The sequence below is a fragment of the Lissotriton vulgaris genome, unplaced genomic scaffold, assembly GCF_964263255.1.
Source record: "Lissotriton vulgaris unplaced genomic scaffold, aLisVul1.2 SCAFFOLD_1747, whole genome shotgun sequence".
Taxonomy (NCBI): domain Eukaryota; kingdom Metazoa; phylum Chordata; class Amphibia; order Caudata; family Salamandridae; genus Lissotriton; species Lissotriton vulgaris.
This window is the reverse complement of record NW_028241884.1, coordinates 358,001-376,073: the sequence shown is the minus strand read 5'-3', so window position 1 is coordinate 376,073 and position 18,073 is coordinate 358,001. Positions and strand designations below refer to the sequence as shown.

General features: G+C 45.7%; 1 protein-coding gene across 1 annotated transcript in view; it reads right to left on the bottom strand.

Annotated features, from left to right (window-relative positions):
- The window catches only part of LOC147669868 (NACHT, LRR and PYD domains-containing protein 3-like), a 316,105-nt gene that overhangs the window by 32,681 nt on the left and 265,351 nt on the right, over positions 1-18,073 (bottom strand). Inside the window, exon 4 of the mRNA XM_086948188.1 lies at positions 7,685-7,834. Coding sequence (XP_086804314.1) covers positions 7,685-7,834 — 150 coding nt within the window. The remainder of the gene's footprint in view (positions 1-7,684; positions 7,835-18,073) is intronic.

Genomic DNA, 18,073 nt, shown 5'->3' with positions numbered 1-18,073 from the left:
CCGATGTGGTGCAGTGCGACAGTTCCAGCGGCAACACCCTCCTTCAGAGTTGCAACGGCAGGCACAGCAACTGCGACACGCTTCTTCTCGTTGAGTCGCACTTCCAGCTCCTTGCGACACGCAGTTACTCAGAAGGCCCAAAACAGCAGTAGGTACTTCCAAAAAACTCTGGGGAGCTGGGGGTTGAAGTCTGTTGTCCCTGAGACTTCAACAGGAGGCAAGCTCTTTTAAAAGCCCTTAGAGAGCCTTCACAAGTTGAAAGCAAAGTACACAAAGTTCCTTTCTCCTTCCTTTGGCAATAAGGCAACCACTGCAGGCCAACCCCCCAAGCAGCACTTTAGCTTGGCACTAGAATCTCCTCAGACTAGGGTCTGACAAGTAAACCAAATAGCCAGACATGGAACCACTGATTAATACATCAATTTACAATAGGGAGCACTTGCACTGTGGCACTGGATAGCAGTGGCACAGTGCCCAAAGCATCTAACACCAGCAAAAACACATGAGGCAACTGCAAAAAATGGAAGGGAGACCCACGCCGATGGTGCCAGGTCTAGCAGGGCCTCGCTAGGCACATTGCTTGACCTGATTACACTGTAAGAAGTGTTAGTGTTTGTAACACCGCATTTCAGCCAGCTTGGCTGGAATTACCAGCATTGAGTACAACCGAGTCAGGACACAGGTAACTTTGCCAGCAAGCACGTGTAAGGTTGTTCACCATCTTGCCGTGTGCTCCTATTGAATCTCATTGTTATGTTAACATCGGATGGTTTTCCTTACTCCTTTCACAACACTTGGCTACCACATCATGTTGCCCTAGAGCCGCAGCACACATTAGTGGTAGCCACCTTCTTTGGTTCCACAACGAGTGCTAGCAGCATGAACGTCCTGATTTCCCTGCGCATTGCCACTGATTAAGATGACCCACTGCCTTTCAAGCTGGACTGAAGGTCTTCTTTCTTGCTGTTTCTTATACATTTACATCCCGGGAGCCACCCACCCCCAAATGAAAATAGTTAAACCACAGACGCGAGGAAGAGAGCTGGGCTGTTAAGTTAAATCCTTAGACTTCAGACCCAGCTTTACATTCTTCTGAGGTCAATGACACGAGCCCTATTAACTTCAACTCTAATACAAGACATGGAGGCATGTCTGGTCCACAGAAAACAAGGTTTACATTCTATGCCTTAGAGACACATTACATCATAGCACATGGGTGACATCACAATCCAGTAAGCCTATGTCTGAAAGAGGGAGCACTTCTGCTTTGCTGCTCTGGCAGAAGATAAGTTCTCTCTTATCCTTTATTTTCTGATATTGCTGTGTTGAATTGTACTCGGTAGCTTTTCCCATAAATCAATTTTCTTTCCTTACAACAGATGAATAAGTTATTTATCTTTGGTAACAATCTTTCTGGTGAATACTCTATCTAACAGCAGAATCCTTACCTTCTGAATATTCTCAAGGCACCAGACAGGACCCAGAAACTTTTAACCCCTTCCCTGCGACGCAAATTCGGCACAGTGCGGGATTTAATTAGGGGGTGTAACCCCTTGTGTGCTCAGGACGGCCCCCGGCCGTCCTATGTCCCGCTGTGCGTGTGCTCAGGATGGCCCCCGGCCGTCCGAACTCTGCCCACTAATTAATTCTTCTGCACAGGCGGGGAATTCACGCTGCGCTGGGGAAGTGGGGGTGTTCGGACGGTGCCTGGCCATCCTGAGCACACGCCCAGCATGACGTAGGACGCCCGGGGGGCGCCTGAGCACACAACGGTTTAATGCAGTACTGCTTTGTACCACTTATTATTATTATTATTCAAGAGTTTTATATAGCGCTGGCTGGACCCGGAGGTATCAGAGCGCTTTACATGAGGTTCCACACAAATTACAATTACAAGATTACATCAGTTCCAATTTACATCAGTTGCTTGACAAACAATTGCAAGAGCATAGAAGACGAGATAATTGAAGTGTAGAGGGGCAGTAGTGGGGGGTAAAGGAGGTGAGAAAGTGAAGGTAGGGGAAGAGACAACAGTAGAGACGAAAGGAAGTCTGTCTGAAGACCAACTGGGTAGGTGACGACCAAAGGAGGTTATCCACGGCCCATCTCCCCTATAGCTAAACCAGGTAGCTCCATCGGGCATCAGACAGAATAGGTCAGTCTCACTACATTGAGAGAGGCGAGAAGGAGAGAAACAGAAAGAGGGAGGAAGTGAGAGGAGACGACAAGAGAGATGAAAGGAAATCTGTCAAAAAACCGACTGGCTAGGTGACGTCCAGGGAGTGAGTCCCTGACCTGTCTCCCCCATAGCTAAACCAGGCAGCTCCATCGGGCGTCGGACAAAATAGCTAGATCTCAAATGACGAGGGAAAAATTCACAGATACAACGGGGGACTAATGGCCAGGGCAGGTGAGGGCAAAGGTCAGAAGCAGGAAAGTGGAGAAGAGTAGAGTGGGTAGAGTAGAGTAGAGTCATTGCGAAAGGTCTACTGCATATACCAGTGATTAGAGTTATCTCTATATACAGCAAAGCAGAGTTCCATTTAGTGGGGTCGGAGGGGTATGCAGTCATAGCGCCAAGGGAGGGACAGAGAAGGGCAGGAAAGTGAGACAAAAGAGAGAAGGAAGCAAATAGTAATGAGTAAGACAGTGAGGAGTGTGTCAGAGGCAACAGGAGAGACAATAGAAAGGTCGCTAGGACAGAGGGGGAGGTCAGATATCGCTAAAATGGCGGAGGAGAAAGGTAGAAGAAGAAGCGAGTCATAAAAAAGAAAATGGCGGGGAGCATAAAGGTCCAAGTCTGAAAGTCCAGGAAGAGGGCTGCCACAGCCAGCAAGTCCGGGGGGAGAAAGGCAATCCGGAGCAAAGTCACATGGTGTTCCATTCGGCCGGTCCCCAGTCTCAGGTGGGCATCTACATCTTTCTGTGGTTCTCAAAGCTGCAATGTTTTCCATAGTGTGACAGGGCTATGGGCTGCTGAAGGCTCAAATGGAGCGCCCGCTGGGGAATAGGGGACGGCTCCCGCCGATACTGTGGAGGGACTGGCTGGTGAGAGGGTCCGGAGTTATCCCGAGGCATTATGTCTGTCACAGGCACCATTTTGAAGTCAGCCAGCGCCAATTTCAGTTTAATCAGAGATCGGTGGAATATATAAATTGCCCTGGCAATTCAAGCCTGTTTTTGTGCCTGCCGCCACCCCTAGATAGCTGTTGCAATGCCTTCCTGGGCAGTCTGCACCTCTCCCCATGCTATGCAGCATCGAGGAGAAAATGGCGGCCGCGTCTTCTCCTGTTTCGTGCCGATGTCACTCACCGGGTCTTTAGGCACCACTGTCTTCCCCTTTCCCCCGGGAGTAGTTTGCATCAAGTCAGGTGCTCTCCCGATTGGATTCGTCTGCAGCAGCTCCCGCTAGAGGATGTTTGCGGTGAAATAGGTAATTTGTCAAGTTAAGGTACTACTGCTTAGTTTTATGTTCATTTATTGTTGGGGCACCTTAAACATTGTGTCAGAGATTTGGGGTGGGTGTAGGCATCACTGCATTTTTTATGGTTTTCAATGTTGTTGTTTTACTATGTGTTTAAAAATCAATAAATATATTTGCAAAAAGTAAAGTTGTGTCAGAACCGCATATGAGTGTGAGATGAATGAAAATAAATTCACGTCCATCTCAATTTCATGTCTTCTGGTCTATTCTTGTGTAACTGAAGAAGGAGTATCTTGCTTGGGTCGACTTCAAAACGGAAGGAATGAAACAAAGAATATGAGGAGGAAATGCCTCGATTACTTACCAGTAATTTTCATTATTCTGAATCTTCTTACTTGTCCCAGTATTTACTAGACTCCCCCCCAGTTTTTGTTTCATCACCTCTAACTTGGGCTTGGACAAGAACAGACAGTGCTGGAGGAATTGCAGGATTTTTTGGCTAGAGTCTATCAAAATATATGAGGGTAAAACGGCTTGGAAAGTATTGGGACGAGAGAGGAGAATCTGAGTAATGAAGATTATGGTTAAGCGATCTGGCCGATGCACATCCATCAAGATGGCTACTATCAATGTCCGTTAATGTTACCTTGTTTGCGTCCAGAAGCATCCACGTAACGGAATTCCTCCAAGCTCTGAATGTTAAACCGACCTTCCCTGCAGTGTTGGACAACCCTCTCTGACCCATTCTTCAAGAGATACTCCACCAATGTAAGTGACTTGTAGACATGGTGCCAATTTTTGCCATGGTCATTCAGTCTCTGCCACAGAACGCTCATTATCTCAGAGAGGGCAGTGGAGTGGTACGTCAGGTCCGCGATTTCCAACATTAATGAGCCTGATGGACCCCAGGGGTCATTCGATGTGGCCTCTCGGACTTTCACAGCTGGCAGTGAAAACTTGTTAACAAAATTCTTCACGCTTCTCCGGAACGACATTGATGAAAAGCTTGTTTCAACAGCTTTGAGGATTAAAATGCAAAATATGCCTCCGGGAAAGTACGACTTTTAGCAACTTCCATCACTGTTTCAAAACGTATTCCTATCAAAATCCAGACGCAGGGACTGACTTCTTCTCTTCCCCATTCACTCGATCAACGTTGACAGTGCGGAAAAAAGTGTGCAGGTCTCTAAATTGGGACCTTTTTGAATAGAAGAGTGTAGTTCATAGAACGGGGAGATGGGAGAGTTAGTGAGGAATTTGTAGTTAGATAGAGTATCCACTAGAAAAATCATAATTTAAGTATCTTTTTCTAATGATGGAAACTTCTAACTGCATATTCCGCACCTTGTGAATAGATACAATAACAGCACCTCCCAAGTGTAGACCAAAAAGTCCTGCAGCACTGAGCACGCAAAATAGCCCTAACTGTGGAGGCAATGGTGCTTTGTGAACATGTGTATCGGCATCTGTAATGACATCTGCGTTGTACTGACATGCGTTGTAATGGTATGCGTTGTAAAAGTATGCGTTGTAACGTCATACATTCATCGGCACCCATATAGCCACTTGAAAATGTCCAGGACAGGCACTCTGCGGGCACCTTTGGCCCTCCTGGAATGAGCCTGTAACCTTCCTGGGGGCTGCATTATGCCAGTCCATAGCATGTGTTATGCAGGGAACGACCCATAGAGAAATGGTCATGTTTTGCACTGTCATGCCCATTTATACTCCAGAGAACACTAGAAAGAGCTGATCGTCCACCCGATGTTCTCTGGCGTAATCAATATAACACCTTAGTGGCCTTTCAGGCTCCAAACAATGGAGTCTCTTTTCCCCCTTAGAGGGATGATGTGGAGCAAATTCTGCCAGAAGGGGGATATTCTGTCTACATGAAATGGAGTGGACATTTTCAGGAGAAAGGAAGCTCGGGTCTTCAACACTAACTTAACTAGAAAGAACGATGTATGAAGTGGGTCGACAGAAAGAGCCTGCAGCTGGCTCACATGTCTTTCCGATGTTATGGCAGTGAGAAACACTGGGCCCAATTCACAGAACTAACTTAAGGCAAAATCCTAAACTTACTACCATTTTGGTATTCACAGAAGGCACTTACTCATTTCGGTATTCATAGAAGTTAGGACTCCTAACTTTAGGACGCCTAAATGCCTTCTGTGAATACCGAAAGTCTTAAAATTAGGATTTTTCTAACTTTACTACTACTAAACTGAGAGAATTTAGGAGTCCTAAAGTTAGGACTCCGAACTTCTGTGAATACTGAAATGAGTAAGTGCCTTCTGTGAATACCAAAATGGTAGTAAGTTTAGGATTTTGCGTTAAGTTAGTTCTGTGAATCGGGCCCACTGTTTTCAATGTCAGAAGTCGCAATGGACACTTTTGTTGTATCTCAAAATGGGTGCACATCAGAAAAGTGTTCATTATGTTGTACAGATGGTCCTCTGTAAACTGCCCTGGTGAGGGTGGAAGGTTTGGTGAAAGTAATCGGTGGGTGTAGCACTCATGGATAATTTGAACGCCCCATTTGCCTGAAGTGATGGCTGACACATAAAGACTGAAGGGTCTGCTGGGCTGGTAAAGGTGAAACCAGAAACCCCAACCGCAGCCAAAGAGAGGGAGAAATTGTTGGTGAAATTGTCTGGTCGGAGCAGAAAGACCGAAGAACATACTGAGGCTCGACTCTCCAGAAGGGCATCTAGCACAACCAGTAAAGCTTGTGCTACTGTCATAAAGGGTGTGAGAGTAATCGTGTAGAAGGCAGCTGGTGTTCAGTTATGTCAGGGCGGGGAACATCGTTTACAACGAAACTTTTACCACGCAGTACCATTACAACGCAGGAATTACAACGAAAGTCGTTAGAACGACTTTTGCTGGAGGGCGCTGTAGGATAGGGAATCGTTTAATTTTCTATCCAACACCTTCCCTACTATCCACGGGGACTGGAGTTGGAATAGTAAATTAAACTATTCCACTATCCAGCGCCCCCCCAACGCAAGTCGTTGTAACGACTTGTGTTGTAATACCTGCGTTGTAAAGGCATGAGTGGTAAAAGCATGCGTTGAAACGTCATACAACCGTCAGGGCAAGACTGGTAGTGGAGACATTTTTTTCCCCAAAATATTCTTTTGGATTCATGATCAGGTGGAGTGGAAGAAAAAGCATTGAGATGTATTTAACTGGTGGATGCCTGTCCCACCAGGCTCTCCGGCATCAGATGTTGGATGGTTGGGGCATTTGGTGCACAATGATGGCGACGAGTGATTTACCTGTTAACAGGCGAATCCCAACATGCTTAGACCCACTTTTCTAACACCTGGTCTCCAGTCTACACTTTTTGTGAAAGTGCAAAAGATGGAGCTAGGGTACCTTTTATATCTTTGATGGCTGATGGAATGTGCTCTTCACCAGTTACTTTGTGCTGTAGGCCAGTTGTAATGAACACAGCCAGTGATCTGCACTTTTGAGTGCATCGTTCGCAAGGTACAGAGATTCAAATGCATACCCTTCACACAAGAGCACTTTCTGCCTCTTGCACTTTGATAACAGCCAGCCTCTTACTTTAAAAAGCAGGGTTTGTGCATTCTCCTGGGCCCTCTTTGCTCATCCTTCATTCAAGCAGAAGTAGCTAGGGGCATTCCTTCCCTTCTACATGTTTGAAGCAGCTTGAAGTCTTAACCATGCGCTAGCAAACACGAAGCTTTTATTGAATCAATACATTAACTTAACTGTCTGAGGCAGCATTCCTAACGTCCATTCCTCCGCAGCATTGATCCCTTCACCTGCTCTCAGTTGCCTCCTTTACCCCGAGCATTATGTATCAGTTTAACCCAAATGAAGCAGCAACTCCAGGTCCGGCCCCTTCCTGTTGTGGCCGCAGCTCGTCACCTGCCGCAACCTCACTCTTCAACTTCATAACAGATTAGGGTCATATGCATACAAAAAGGCACTGCCAACTCTAAACACACAAACCATGAATAAACAAGCATTTGCAATGCAATAGGTCTCGCATTTACACGAGTTTGAGGTATTGGCATAGTAAATTACAAAGCCTTTTATTTATGTTTTTGTTTTTTTAAAACATAAATAAAAGGCGTTGTCATTGGCAATTCTAATAGCTTAAACTCTCGCAAACGCTAGACCTATTGCAGTGCAAATGCTTGTTGAACCTATCCTGGACTTGTGGAGAATGACTTAACCCCCTCCCCTCCTCCCCAGATGCACGAGAGAGAAAGACCCTGGACTCACCTGAGCTCCCGCAGGCGGCTCCGCGGATCCGTCAGCGCCGCGCACAGCACGGATATGTCTGCCGCCGGCTCGGGCTTCACCACATACATCCGATCTGAATGGAAGGTCGAAGGTCGTCTCCACTTAACGCACATTTGACATAGGATGAGTCTGTGGAAGAAAGAGCAGCCGTGAGCATCACGGGGTCAGTACAGGGATCAGGGCAGGGGTCACTGCAGGTGTCAAGGCAGGGGTCAGTGCAGGGGTCAGTGCAGGGGTCAGTGCAGGGGTCAGTGCAGGGGTCAGAGCAGGTGTCAAGGCAGGGGTCAGTGCAGGGGTCAGTGCAGAGGTCAGTGCAAGGATCAGTGCATGGTCAGTGCAGGGGTCAGTGCAGGGGTCAGGGCTGGGGTCAGTGCAGGGGTCAGTGCAGGGGTCAGTGCAGAGGTCAGTGCAAGGGTCAGTGCAGGGTCAGTGCAGGTATCAGGGCAGGGGTCAGGGCAGGGGTCAGTGCAGGGGTCAGGGCTGGGGTCAGTGCAGGGGTCAGTGCAGGGGTCAGTGCAGAGGTCAGTGCAAGGGTCAGTGCAGGGTCAGTGCAGGTATCAGGGCAGGGGTCAGTGCAGGGGTCAGTGCAGAGGTCAGTGCAGGGGTCAGTGCAGGGGTCAGTGCAGAGGTCAGTGCAGGGGTCAGTGCAGGTGTCAAGGCAGGGGTCAGTGCAGGGGTCAAGGCAGGGGTCAGTGCAGAGGTCAGTGCAGGGGTCAGGGCAGGGGTCAGTGCAGGGGTCAGTGCAGGGGTCAGTGCAGGTGTCAAGGCAGGGGTCAGTGCAGGGGTCAGGGCAGGGGTCAGTGCAGGTGTCAAGGCAGGGGTCAGTGCAGGGGTCAGTGCAGAGGTCAGTGCAAGGATCAGTGCATGGTCAGTGCAGGTATCAGGGCAGGGGTCAGTGCAGGGGTCAGTGCAGGGGTCAGGGCTGGGGTCAGTGCAGGGGTCAGTGCAGGGGTCAGTGCAGAGGTCAGTGCAGGGGTCAGTGCAGGGGTCAGGGCAGGGGTCAGTGCAGGGTCAGTGCAGGGGTCAGTGCAGAGATCAGTGCAGGGTCAGTGCAGGGGTCAAGGCAGGGGTCAGTGCAGGGGTCAGTGCAGAGGTCAGTGCAAGGATCAGTGCATGGTCAGTGCAGGGGTCAGTGCAGGGGTCAGTGCAGGGGTCAGGGCTGGGGTCAGTGCAGGGGTCAGTGCAGGTGTTAAGGCAGGGGTCAGTGCAGGGGTCAGTGCAGAGGTCAGTGCAAGGGTCAGTGCAGGGTCAGTGCAGGTATCAGGGCAGGGGTCAGTGCAGGGGTCAGTGCAGAGATCAGTGCAAGGGTCAGTGCAGGGTCAGTGCAGGTATCAGGGCAGGGGTCAGTGCAGGGTCAGTGCAGGGGTCAGTGCAGAGATCAGTGCAAGGGTCAGTGCAGGGTCAGTGCAGGTATCAGGGCAGGGGTCAGTGCAGGGTCAGTGCAGGGGTCAGTGCAGGGGTCAGTGCAGGTGTCAAGGCAGGGGTCAGTGCAAGGGTCAGTGCAGGGGTCAGTGCAGGGGTCAGTGCAGGGGTCAGTGCAGGTGTCAAGGCAGGGGTCAGTGCAGGGGTCAGTGCAGAGGTCAGTGCAAGGGTCAGGGCAGGGGTCAGTGCAGGGGTCAGTGCAGAGGTCAGTGCAGGGGTCAGTGAAGGGGTCAGTGCAGGGGTCAGTGCAGGGGTCAGTGCAAGGGGTCAGTGCAGGGTCATGCAGTGCAGAGCTTCCTTCACTGGTACCCTTCTTCTTAAAAATTAAGAAGATATTTACTGTTAATGAGGACTGTAAAAGGCCTGAGCTTTTCCTGTCCAAGGAGGCCTCAGGGTGATGAGCACACCGACCTCTGACCCCTCGAGCCCCAGAGCGTAAATGGAAATAGCACCTGGAAGTCTCGAGACTGGACAAATGTTTTAAAGTTATTTGTTTGGTCAAGAAACTATGAAGATTACCGTTGCAGTAACACTAGTTCTTGCAGGCAGCTTGAGCTAGAGTAACCCAGTACACAATAGTTATCTCTCGTTACTATGCGTACTGTAAACAGATGTAGCTTCACTCTGTACTATGATCTTGAATTTAAAGCTGTGCTTTTTATAGTTTGTTTAATATTTTTGTATTTTAATAATATATTTTCTGATTATGTCCAAATTATTAAACACCAAAGAAGCTCCAAGTAGAGAAGAAAAGAAGGAATAAATAATCCACATCTTTAACTGTTGCCAGAGAGATACAGAATAAACGAATAACGTTCACCAGAAGATCCCAGAAGGGAACTACACAACGAATGAATCAAGCACATGTAGAGCTCCCTTAGGGAACTACACAACGAATGAATCAAGCACATGTAGAGCTCCCTTAGGGAACTACACAATGAATGAATCAAGCACATGTAGAGCTCCCTTAGGGAACTACACAACGAATGAATCAAGCACATGTAGAGCTCCCTTAGGGAACTACACAATGAATGAATCAAGCACACGTAGAGCTTCCATTAGGGAACAACACAATGAATGAATAAAGAACACATAGAGCTTCCATTAGGGAACTACACAATGAATGAATAAAGAACACATAGAGCTTCCATTAGGGAACTACACAATGAATGAATAAAGCGCACGTAGAGCTCCTATTAGGGAACTACCCAATGAATGAATAAAGCACACTTAGAGCTCCTATTAGGGAACTACACAATGAATGAATAAAGCACACATAGAGCTTCCATTAGGGACCTACACAATGAATGAATCAAGCACATGCAGAGCTCCCTTAGGGAACTACACAATGAATGAATCAAGCACATGTAGAGCTCCCTTAGAGAACTACACAATGAATGAATCAAGCACATGTAGAGCTCCCTTAGGGAACTACACAATGAATGAATCAAGCACATGTAGAGCTCCCTTAGGGAACTACACAATGAATGAATCAAGCACATGTAGAGCTCCCTTAGGGAACTACACAATGAATGAATCAAGCACATGTAGAGCTCCCTTAGGGAACTACACAATGAATGAATCAAGCACACGTAGAGCTTCCATTAGGGAACTACACAATGAATGAATAAAGAACACATAGAGCTTCCATTAGGGAACTACACAATGAATGAATAAAGCGCACGTAGAGCTACCATTAGGGAACAACACAATGAATGAATAAAGCACACTTAGAGCTCCTATTAGGGAACTACCCAATGAATGAATAAAGCACACTTAGAGCTCCTATTAGGGAACTACCCAATGAATGAATAAAGCACACTTAGAGCTCCTATTAGGGAACTACACAATGAATGAATAAAGCACACATAGAGCTTCCATTAGGGACCTACACAATGAATGAATAAAGCACACGCAGAGCTCCCTTAGGGAACTACACAATGAATGAATCAAGCACATGTAGAGCTCCCTTAGAGAACTACACAATGAATGAATCAAGCACATGTAGAGCTCCCTTAGGGAACTACACAATGAATGAATCAAGCACATGTAGAGCTCCCTTAGGGAACTACACAATGAATGAATCAAGCACATGTAGAGCTCCCTTAGGGAACTACACAATGAATGAATCAAGCACATGTAGAGCTCCCTTAGGGAACTACACAATGAATGAATCAAGCACATGTAGAGCTCCCTTAGGGAACTACACAATGAATGAATCAAGCACATGTAGAGCTCCCTTAGGGAACTACACAATGAATGAATCAAGCACATGTAGAGCTCCCTTAGGGAACTACACAATGAATGAATCAAGCACATGTAGAGCTCCCTTAGGGAACTACACAATGAATGAATCAAGCACATGTAGAGCTCCCTTAGGGAACTACACAATGAATGAATCAAGCACACGTAGAGCTCCCTTAGGGAACTACACAATGAATGAATCAAGCACATGTAGAGCTCCCTTAGGGAACTACACAATGAATGAATCAAGCACATGTAGAGCTCCCTTAGGGAACTACACAATGAATGAATCAAGCACATGTAGAGCTCCCATTAAGGAACTACGCAATGAATAAAAAAGTACACTTAGAGCTCCCTTCAGGGACCTACAAAAAGAATGAAGTACACGAAAGGCCCCCATAAGAGAAATACACAGTGTATGAATCAAGCACACGTAGAGCTCCCTTAGGGAACTACACAATGAATGAATCAAGCACATGTAGAGCTCCCTTAGAGAACTACACAATGAATGAATCAAGCACATGTAGAGCTCCCTTAGGGAACTACACAATGAATGAATCAAGCACATGTAGAGCTCCCTTAGGGAACTAAACAATGAATGAATCAAGCACATGTAGAGCTCCCTTAGAGAACTACACAATGAATGAATCAAGCACATGTAGAGCTCCCTTAGGGAACTACACAATGAATGAATCAAGCACATGTAGAGCTCCCTTAGGGAACTACACAATGAATGAATCAAGCACATGTAGAGCTCCCATTAAGGAACTACGCAATGAATAAAAAAGTACACTTAGAGCTCCCTTCAGGGACCTACAAAAAGAATGAAGTACACGAAAGGCCCCCATAAGAGAAATACACAGTGTATGAATCAAGCACACGTAGAGCTCCCTTAGGGAACTACACAATGAATGAATCAAGCACATTTAGAGCTCCCTTAGAGAACTACACAATGAATGAATCAAGCACATGTAGAGCTCCCTTAGGGAACTACACAATGAATGAATCAAGCACATGTAGAGCTCCCTTAGGGAACTACACAATGAATGAATCAAGCACATGTAGAGCTCCCTTAGGGAACTACACAATGAATGAATCAAGCACATGTAGAGCTCCCTTAGGGAACTACACAATGAATGAATCAAGCACATGTAGAGCTCCCTTAGGGAACTACACAATGAATGAATCAAGCACATGTAGAGCTCCCTTAGGGAACTACACAATGAATGAATCAAGCACATGTAGAGCTCCCTTAGGGAACTACACAATGAATGAATCAAGCACATGTAGAGCTCCCTTAGGGAACTACACAATGAATGAATCAAGCACATGTAGAGCTCCCTTAGAGAACTACACAATGAATGAATCAAGCACATGTAGAGCTCCCTTAGGGAACTACACAATGAATGAATCAAGCACATGTAGAGCTCCCTTAGGGAACTACACAATGAATGAATCAAGCACATGTAGAGCTCCCTTAGAGAACTACACAATGAATGAATCAAGCACATGTAGAGCTCCCTTAGGGAACTACACAATGAATGAATCAAGCACATGTAGAGCTCCCTTAGGGAACTACACAATGAATGAATCAAGCACATGTAGAGCTCCCTTAGGGAACTACACAATGAATGAATCAAGCACATGTAGAGCTCCCTTAGGGAACTACACAATGAATGAATCAAGCACATGTAGAGCTCCCTTAGGGAACTACACAATGAATGAATCAAGCACATGTAGAGCTCCCTTAGGGAACTACACAATGAATGAATCAAGCACATGTAGAGCTCCCTTAGGGAACTACACAATGAATGAATCAAGCACATGTAGAGCTCCCTTAGGGAACTACACAATGAATGAATCAAGCACATGTAGAGCTCCCTTAGGGAACTACACAATGAATGAATCAAGCACATGTAGAGCTCCCTTAGGGAACTACACAATGAATGAATCAAGCACATGTAGAGCTCCCTTAGGGAACTACACAATGAATGAATCAAGCACATGTAGAGCTCCCTTAGGGAACTACACAATGAATGAATCAAGCACATGTAGAGCTCCCATTAAGGAACTACACAATGAATAAAAAAGTACACTTAGAGCTCCCTTCAGGGACCTACAAAAAGAATGAAGTACACGAAAGGCCCCCATAAGAGAAATACACAGTGTATGAATCAAGCACACATAGAGCTCCCTTAGGGAACTACACAATGAATGAATAAAGCACACTTGAGGCCAAATGCCTCAAACTGTGCATTTGCGATTCCTAAATTGCAATTTTTAAGAAATTGCAATTTAGGATGTATGTAGGAATCGCTATAAAAATAGCGATTCCTACACATTCCTTATTTGCGACTCGCAAATTATGAATCACAAATAAGGAATTGCTTCCCATTCATTCCTATGGATCTAGAGGTCCGTAGGAATAAATGGGAATTGTATGCGCAATTTGCGAGTACCAAATAGGTACCCGCAAATTGCCCTGCCTGAGGCACCCCTGAAATTGCAATGTCAACGCATGTTGCACACACACATGCCCCAAGGGCATGTATGTGTGCAACAAAGAACTTTAAAAAATGCACTTTTGTGCATTTCATTAGTTTTTGAAAATTACCATCAACTTTGAATTGATGGTAATTTGCATTTCTTAATTGCAAAATCACAATTTTTTTTCTTGTTGTTGCATTACATTTATTGTAAATTGTGATTCCCTGAAAGCAATCACAATTTAAGTAATCGCAAATATAGTGATTATTTAAATAGCGATTTTTAGGTCTCGCTGAGGCAGCGCAAGTACTACCCTGCGAGAAATTTAGTAAGGGGATTTCCAAAGTGCTACCAGAGACTTTTGCGGGCCTAAAGCTTGCGTTCACGAGTCTGTGCACGCGCGCAGCCTCCATGTGGGTTTAGGCAAGCCTCACGAGCAGAGGCGCCTTATGGCTTTCCTCTCTCGTCATGGGTCATTAGATTTCAAGATAAGAGAGCTTTCTTTCACATTCCTGAAGCCGATAGCTTCCTTGTTTTTTATGTGCTCAAGAAGCTTTCAGTGAGACAGAAAATATTGCAATAGATTATTTTGATTGTAGTAAGTCGTAATTCTTTTTTTATCAGCCTTATTAGTTAACCCATGCATGCCGTTGAATTCAGTAGTCACATTTCATGTATGCTGAATGTATTGTATTGTCCATAGTCCTATATTTATTTGCTTCACAGCGTCTCTTGCACTCATTGTGCTCTGATTGGAGGAATGTTTTTTCATTCTACCCCTCTACCCCTCCATCCCTATTCAGCCCTTCTATCCCTCTAACCCTCTTGTACTCCTCTACCCCTCCTCTACCCCTCTACCCCTCTTCTACCCGTCATCCACCCCTCGACTACTCTTCTACACCACTACCCTTTTTCTACCCCTCTTCTACTCTTCTACCCCTATTCTACCCCTTCTACCCCTCTATCCCTCTTCTAACCTTCTACTGCTCTACCCCTCTTCTACCCCTCAACCCCTCTACTATCCCTCTACCCCTCTACTACTCCTCTTCAACCCCTCTACCCCTCTTCAACCACTGTACCTCTACTCCTCTACCCCTCTTGTACACCTCTACCCCTCTATCCCTCTTCTACTCTTCTACAGTTTTTTACCCCTTCTATCCCCTTCTAACCCTCTTCTACCAACTGTAACTAGCAAAGACTCTGTGTCACAGCAGCATCACTCAGTGCCACCACAGCATCACTCAGCGCCACCACAGCATCACTCAGCGCTACCACAGCATCACTCAGGGCCACCACAGCATCACTCAGGGCCACCACAGCATCACTCAGGGCCAGCACAGCATCACTCAGGGCCAGCACAGCATCACTCAGGGCCAGCACAGCACCACTTAGGGCCAGCACAGGATCACTCAAGTAGCACTTTTTCATTAAAACTTTTTCGCATGCTGCACAGCAGCCACACTTCTCTACAGCATAGCTTAACCATATTGGCAAAGTCAATAGCTCTGCCTATACATAAGGCCCCAAAGGCGCAACCTATAGGCTATGCTTGTTGCATTTCGGATGATGCATCCCAAATGCAAAAATAGCAGTCGCAAATGGGCAGATTCTGCGAATCTGCCAGTTTGCAACTGCTATTTTCAATGATGCATGTGGTCCACAGAGCTCCCATTAGATAATTACTCAATAAATAAATCAAGCACATGTAGAGGTCACGTTAGAGAATTCCAAATTGAATGGATAAAGCACGCTTAAGCCTCCCATTAAGGATCTACAAAATGAATGAATAAATCAGACGTAGCGCTCCCATTAGGGATCTCACAATGATGAATAAAGTACATGTAGAGCTCCCATAAGAGAACTACAGAATACATTAATCAGGCACACATAGAGCTCCCTTTAGAAAACTACACAATGAATAAATAAAGCAGAACTAGAGCTCACATTAGGGAACTACAAGATGAATGGATTAAGCACACGTGGAGCTTGTATAGGGGAACTATGCAATGGTTGAAGCACAAGTGAAGCTCACTTTATGGAACTACACAATAAATGAATGAAGCACACATGGAGCTCTCTGCAGGGAACTACAAGATGAATGGATTAAGCACAACTAGAGCTCCCTTTAGAAAACTACACAATGAATAAATAAAGCAGAACTAGAGCTCACATTAGGGAACTACAAGATGAACGGATTAAGCACACGTGGAGCTCGTATTAGGGAACTATACAATGAATGAACAAACTACACGTAGAGGTCCCAATAAAGAAGTACACAAAGAATGAGTGAAGCATAAGTGGATCTCCCATAAAGGCACTTCATGATACATTAATAGAGTACACGTGGAGCTCCCACAGGGGAACTGCACAATGAATGAATTGCATTCTTAATCAGAAAACATTATGAATTGTGAAAAGGAATGCTAATTTTTGTAGGTATTTCTTAGAACTAGTCAAATGTACAAACTATGGGGAGGGGTGTGATGATTTTAAAAGTTGATAACATTTTTATTGGTACACCAACATTTATGGTAGGGAACAAGTGGAAACCTCTTTAAATGTTTTTAACTTTTTTATTATGTATATATGTAAACTTTTAAGATTCTAAAGAATCGGATAAAGTTATTTTAACTGAACTGAATGAATCACACATTAAGATCCTATTAGGGAACTTTACAATGAATGAATGAATCACATGAGGAGCTGCCCCAGGGGAACTGCACAATCAATGAATGGAGTACGCATACAGCTTCCACTAGAGAACTACACAGTGATTGAATAAAGCATACTTAAAGCTCGCATGACAGATCTACACATAGAATGAATAAAGCACACATAGACCTCCCATTAGAGAACTAGACTGTGAATGAATCAAGCACACGTGGAGCTCTGATGAGAGAACTATTCGGTGTATGAATCAAGCACACACGGAGCTCTGATGAGAGAACTATTCGGTGAATGAATCAAGCACAAGCGGAGCGCTGATGCGAGAACTATTCGAAGAATGAATCAAGCACACGCGGAGCGCTGATGAGAGAACTATTTGGTGAATGAATCAAGCACACGCGGAGCGTTGATGAAAGAACTATTGGGTGAATGAAGATGAGAGAACTATTTGGTGAATGAATCAAGCACACGCGGAGCGTTGATGAGAGAACTATTCGGTGAATGAATCAAGCACACGCGGAGCTCTGATGAGAGAACTAATCAGTGAATGAATCAAGCACACGCGGAGGGAGCGCTGATGATAGAACTATTCGGTGAATGAATCAAGCACACGCGGAGCTCTGATGAGAGAACTATTCGGAGAATGAATCAAGCACACGCGGAGCGCTGATGAGAGAACTATTCAGAGAATGAATCAAGCACACGCGGAGCTCTGATGAGAGAACTATTCGGAGAATGAATCAAGCACACGCGGAGCGCTGATGAGAGAACTATTCGGAGAATGAATCAAGCACACACGGGGCGCTGATGAGAGAACAATTCGGTGAATCAATCAAGCACACGCGGAGCGCTGATGACAGAACTATTCGGAGAATGAATCAAGCACAAGCGGAGCGCTGATGAGAGAACTATTCAAAGAATGAATCAAGCACACGCGGAGCGCTGATGAGAGAACTATTTAGAGAATGAATCAAGCACACGTGGAGCGCTGATAAGAGAAGTATCTGGGAATGTATCAAGCACACACGGAGTGCTAATGAGAGAACTATTTGGTGAATGAATCAAGCACACGCGGATCGCTGATGAGAGAACTATTCAGAGAATGAATCAAGCACACGCGGAGCTCTGATGAGAGAACTATTCAGAGAATGAATCAAGCACACGCGGAGCGCTGATGAGAGAACTATTTAGAGAATGAATCAAGCACACGCGGAGTACTGATGAGAGAACTATTCGGAGAATGAATCAAGCACACACGGAGCTCTGATGAGAGAACTATTCAGTGAATGAATCAAGCACACGCGGAGCTCTGATGATAGAACTATTCGGTGAATTAAAAAAGCACACGCGGAGCGCTGATGAGAGAACTATTCGGTGAATGAATCAAGCACACGCGGAGCGCTGATGAGAGAACTATTCAGAGAATGAATCAAGCACACGCGGAGCTCTGATGAGAGAACTATTCGGAGAATGAATCAAGCACACGCGGAGCGCTGATGATAGAACAATTCGGTGAATCAATCAAGCACACGCTGAGCGCTGACGAGA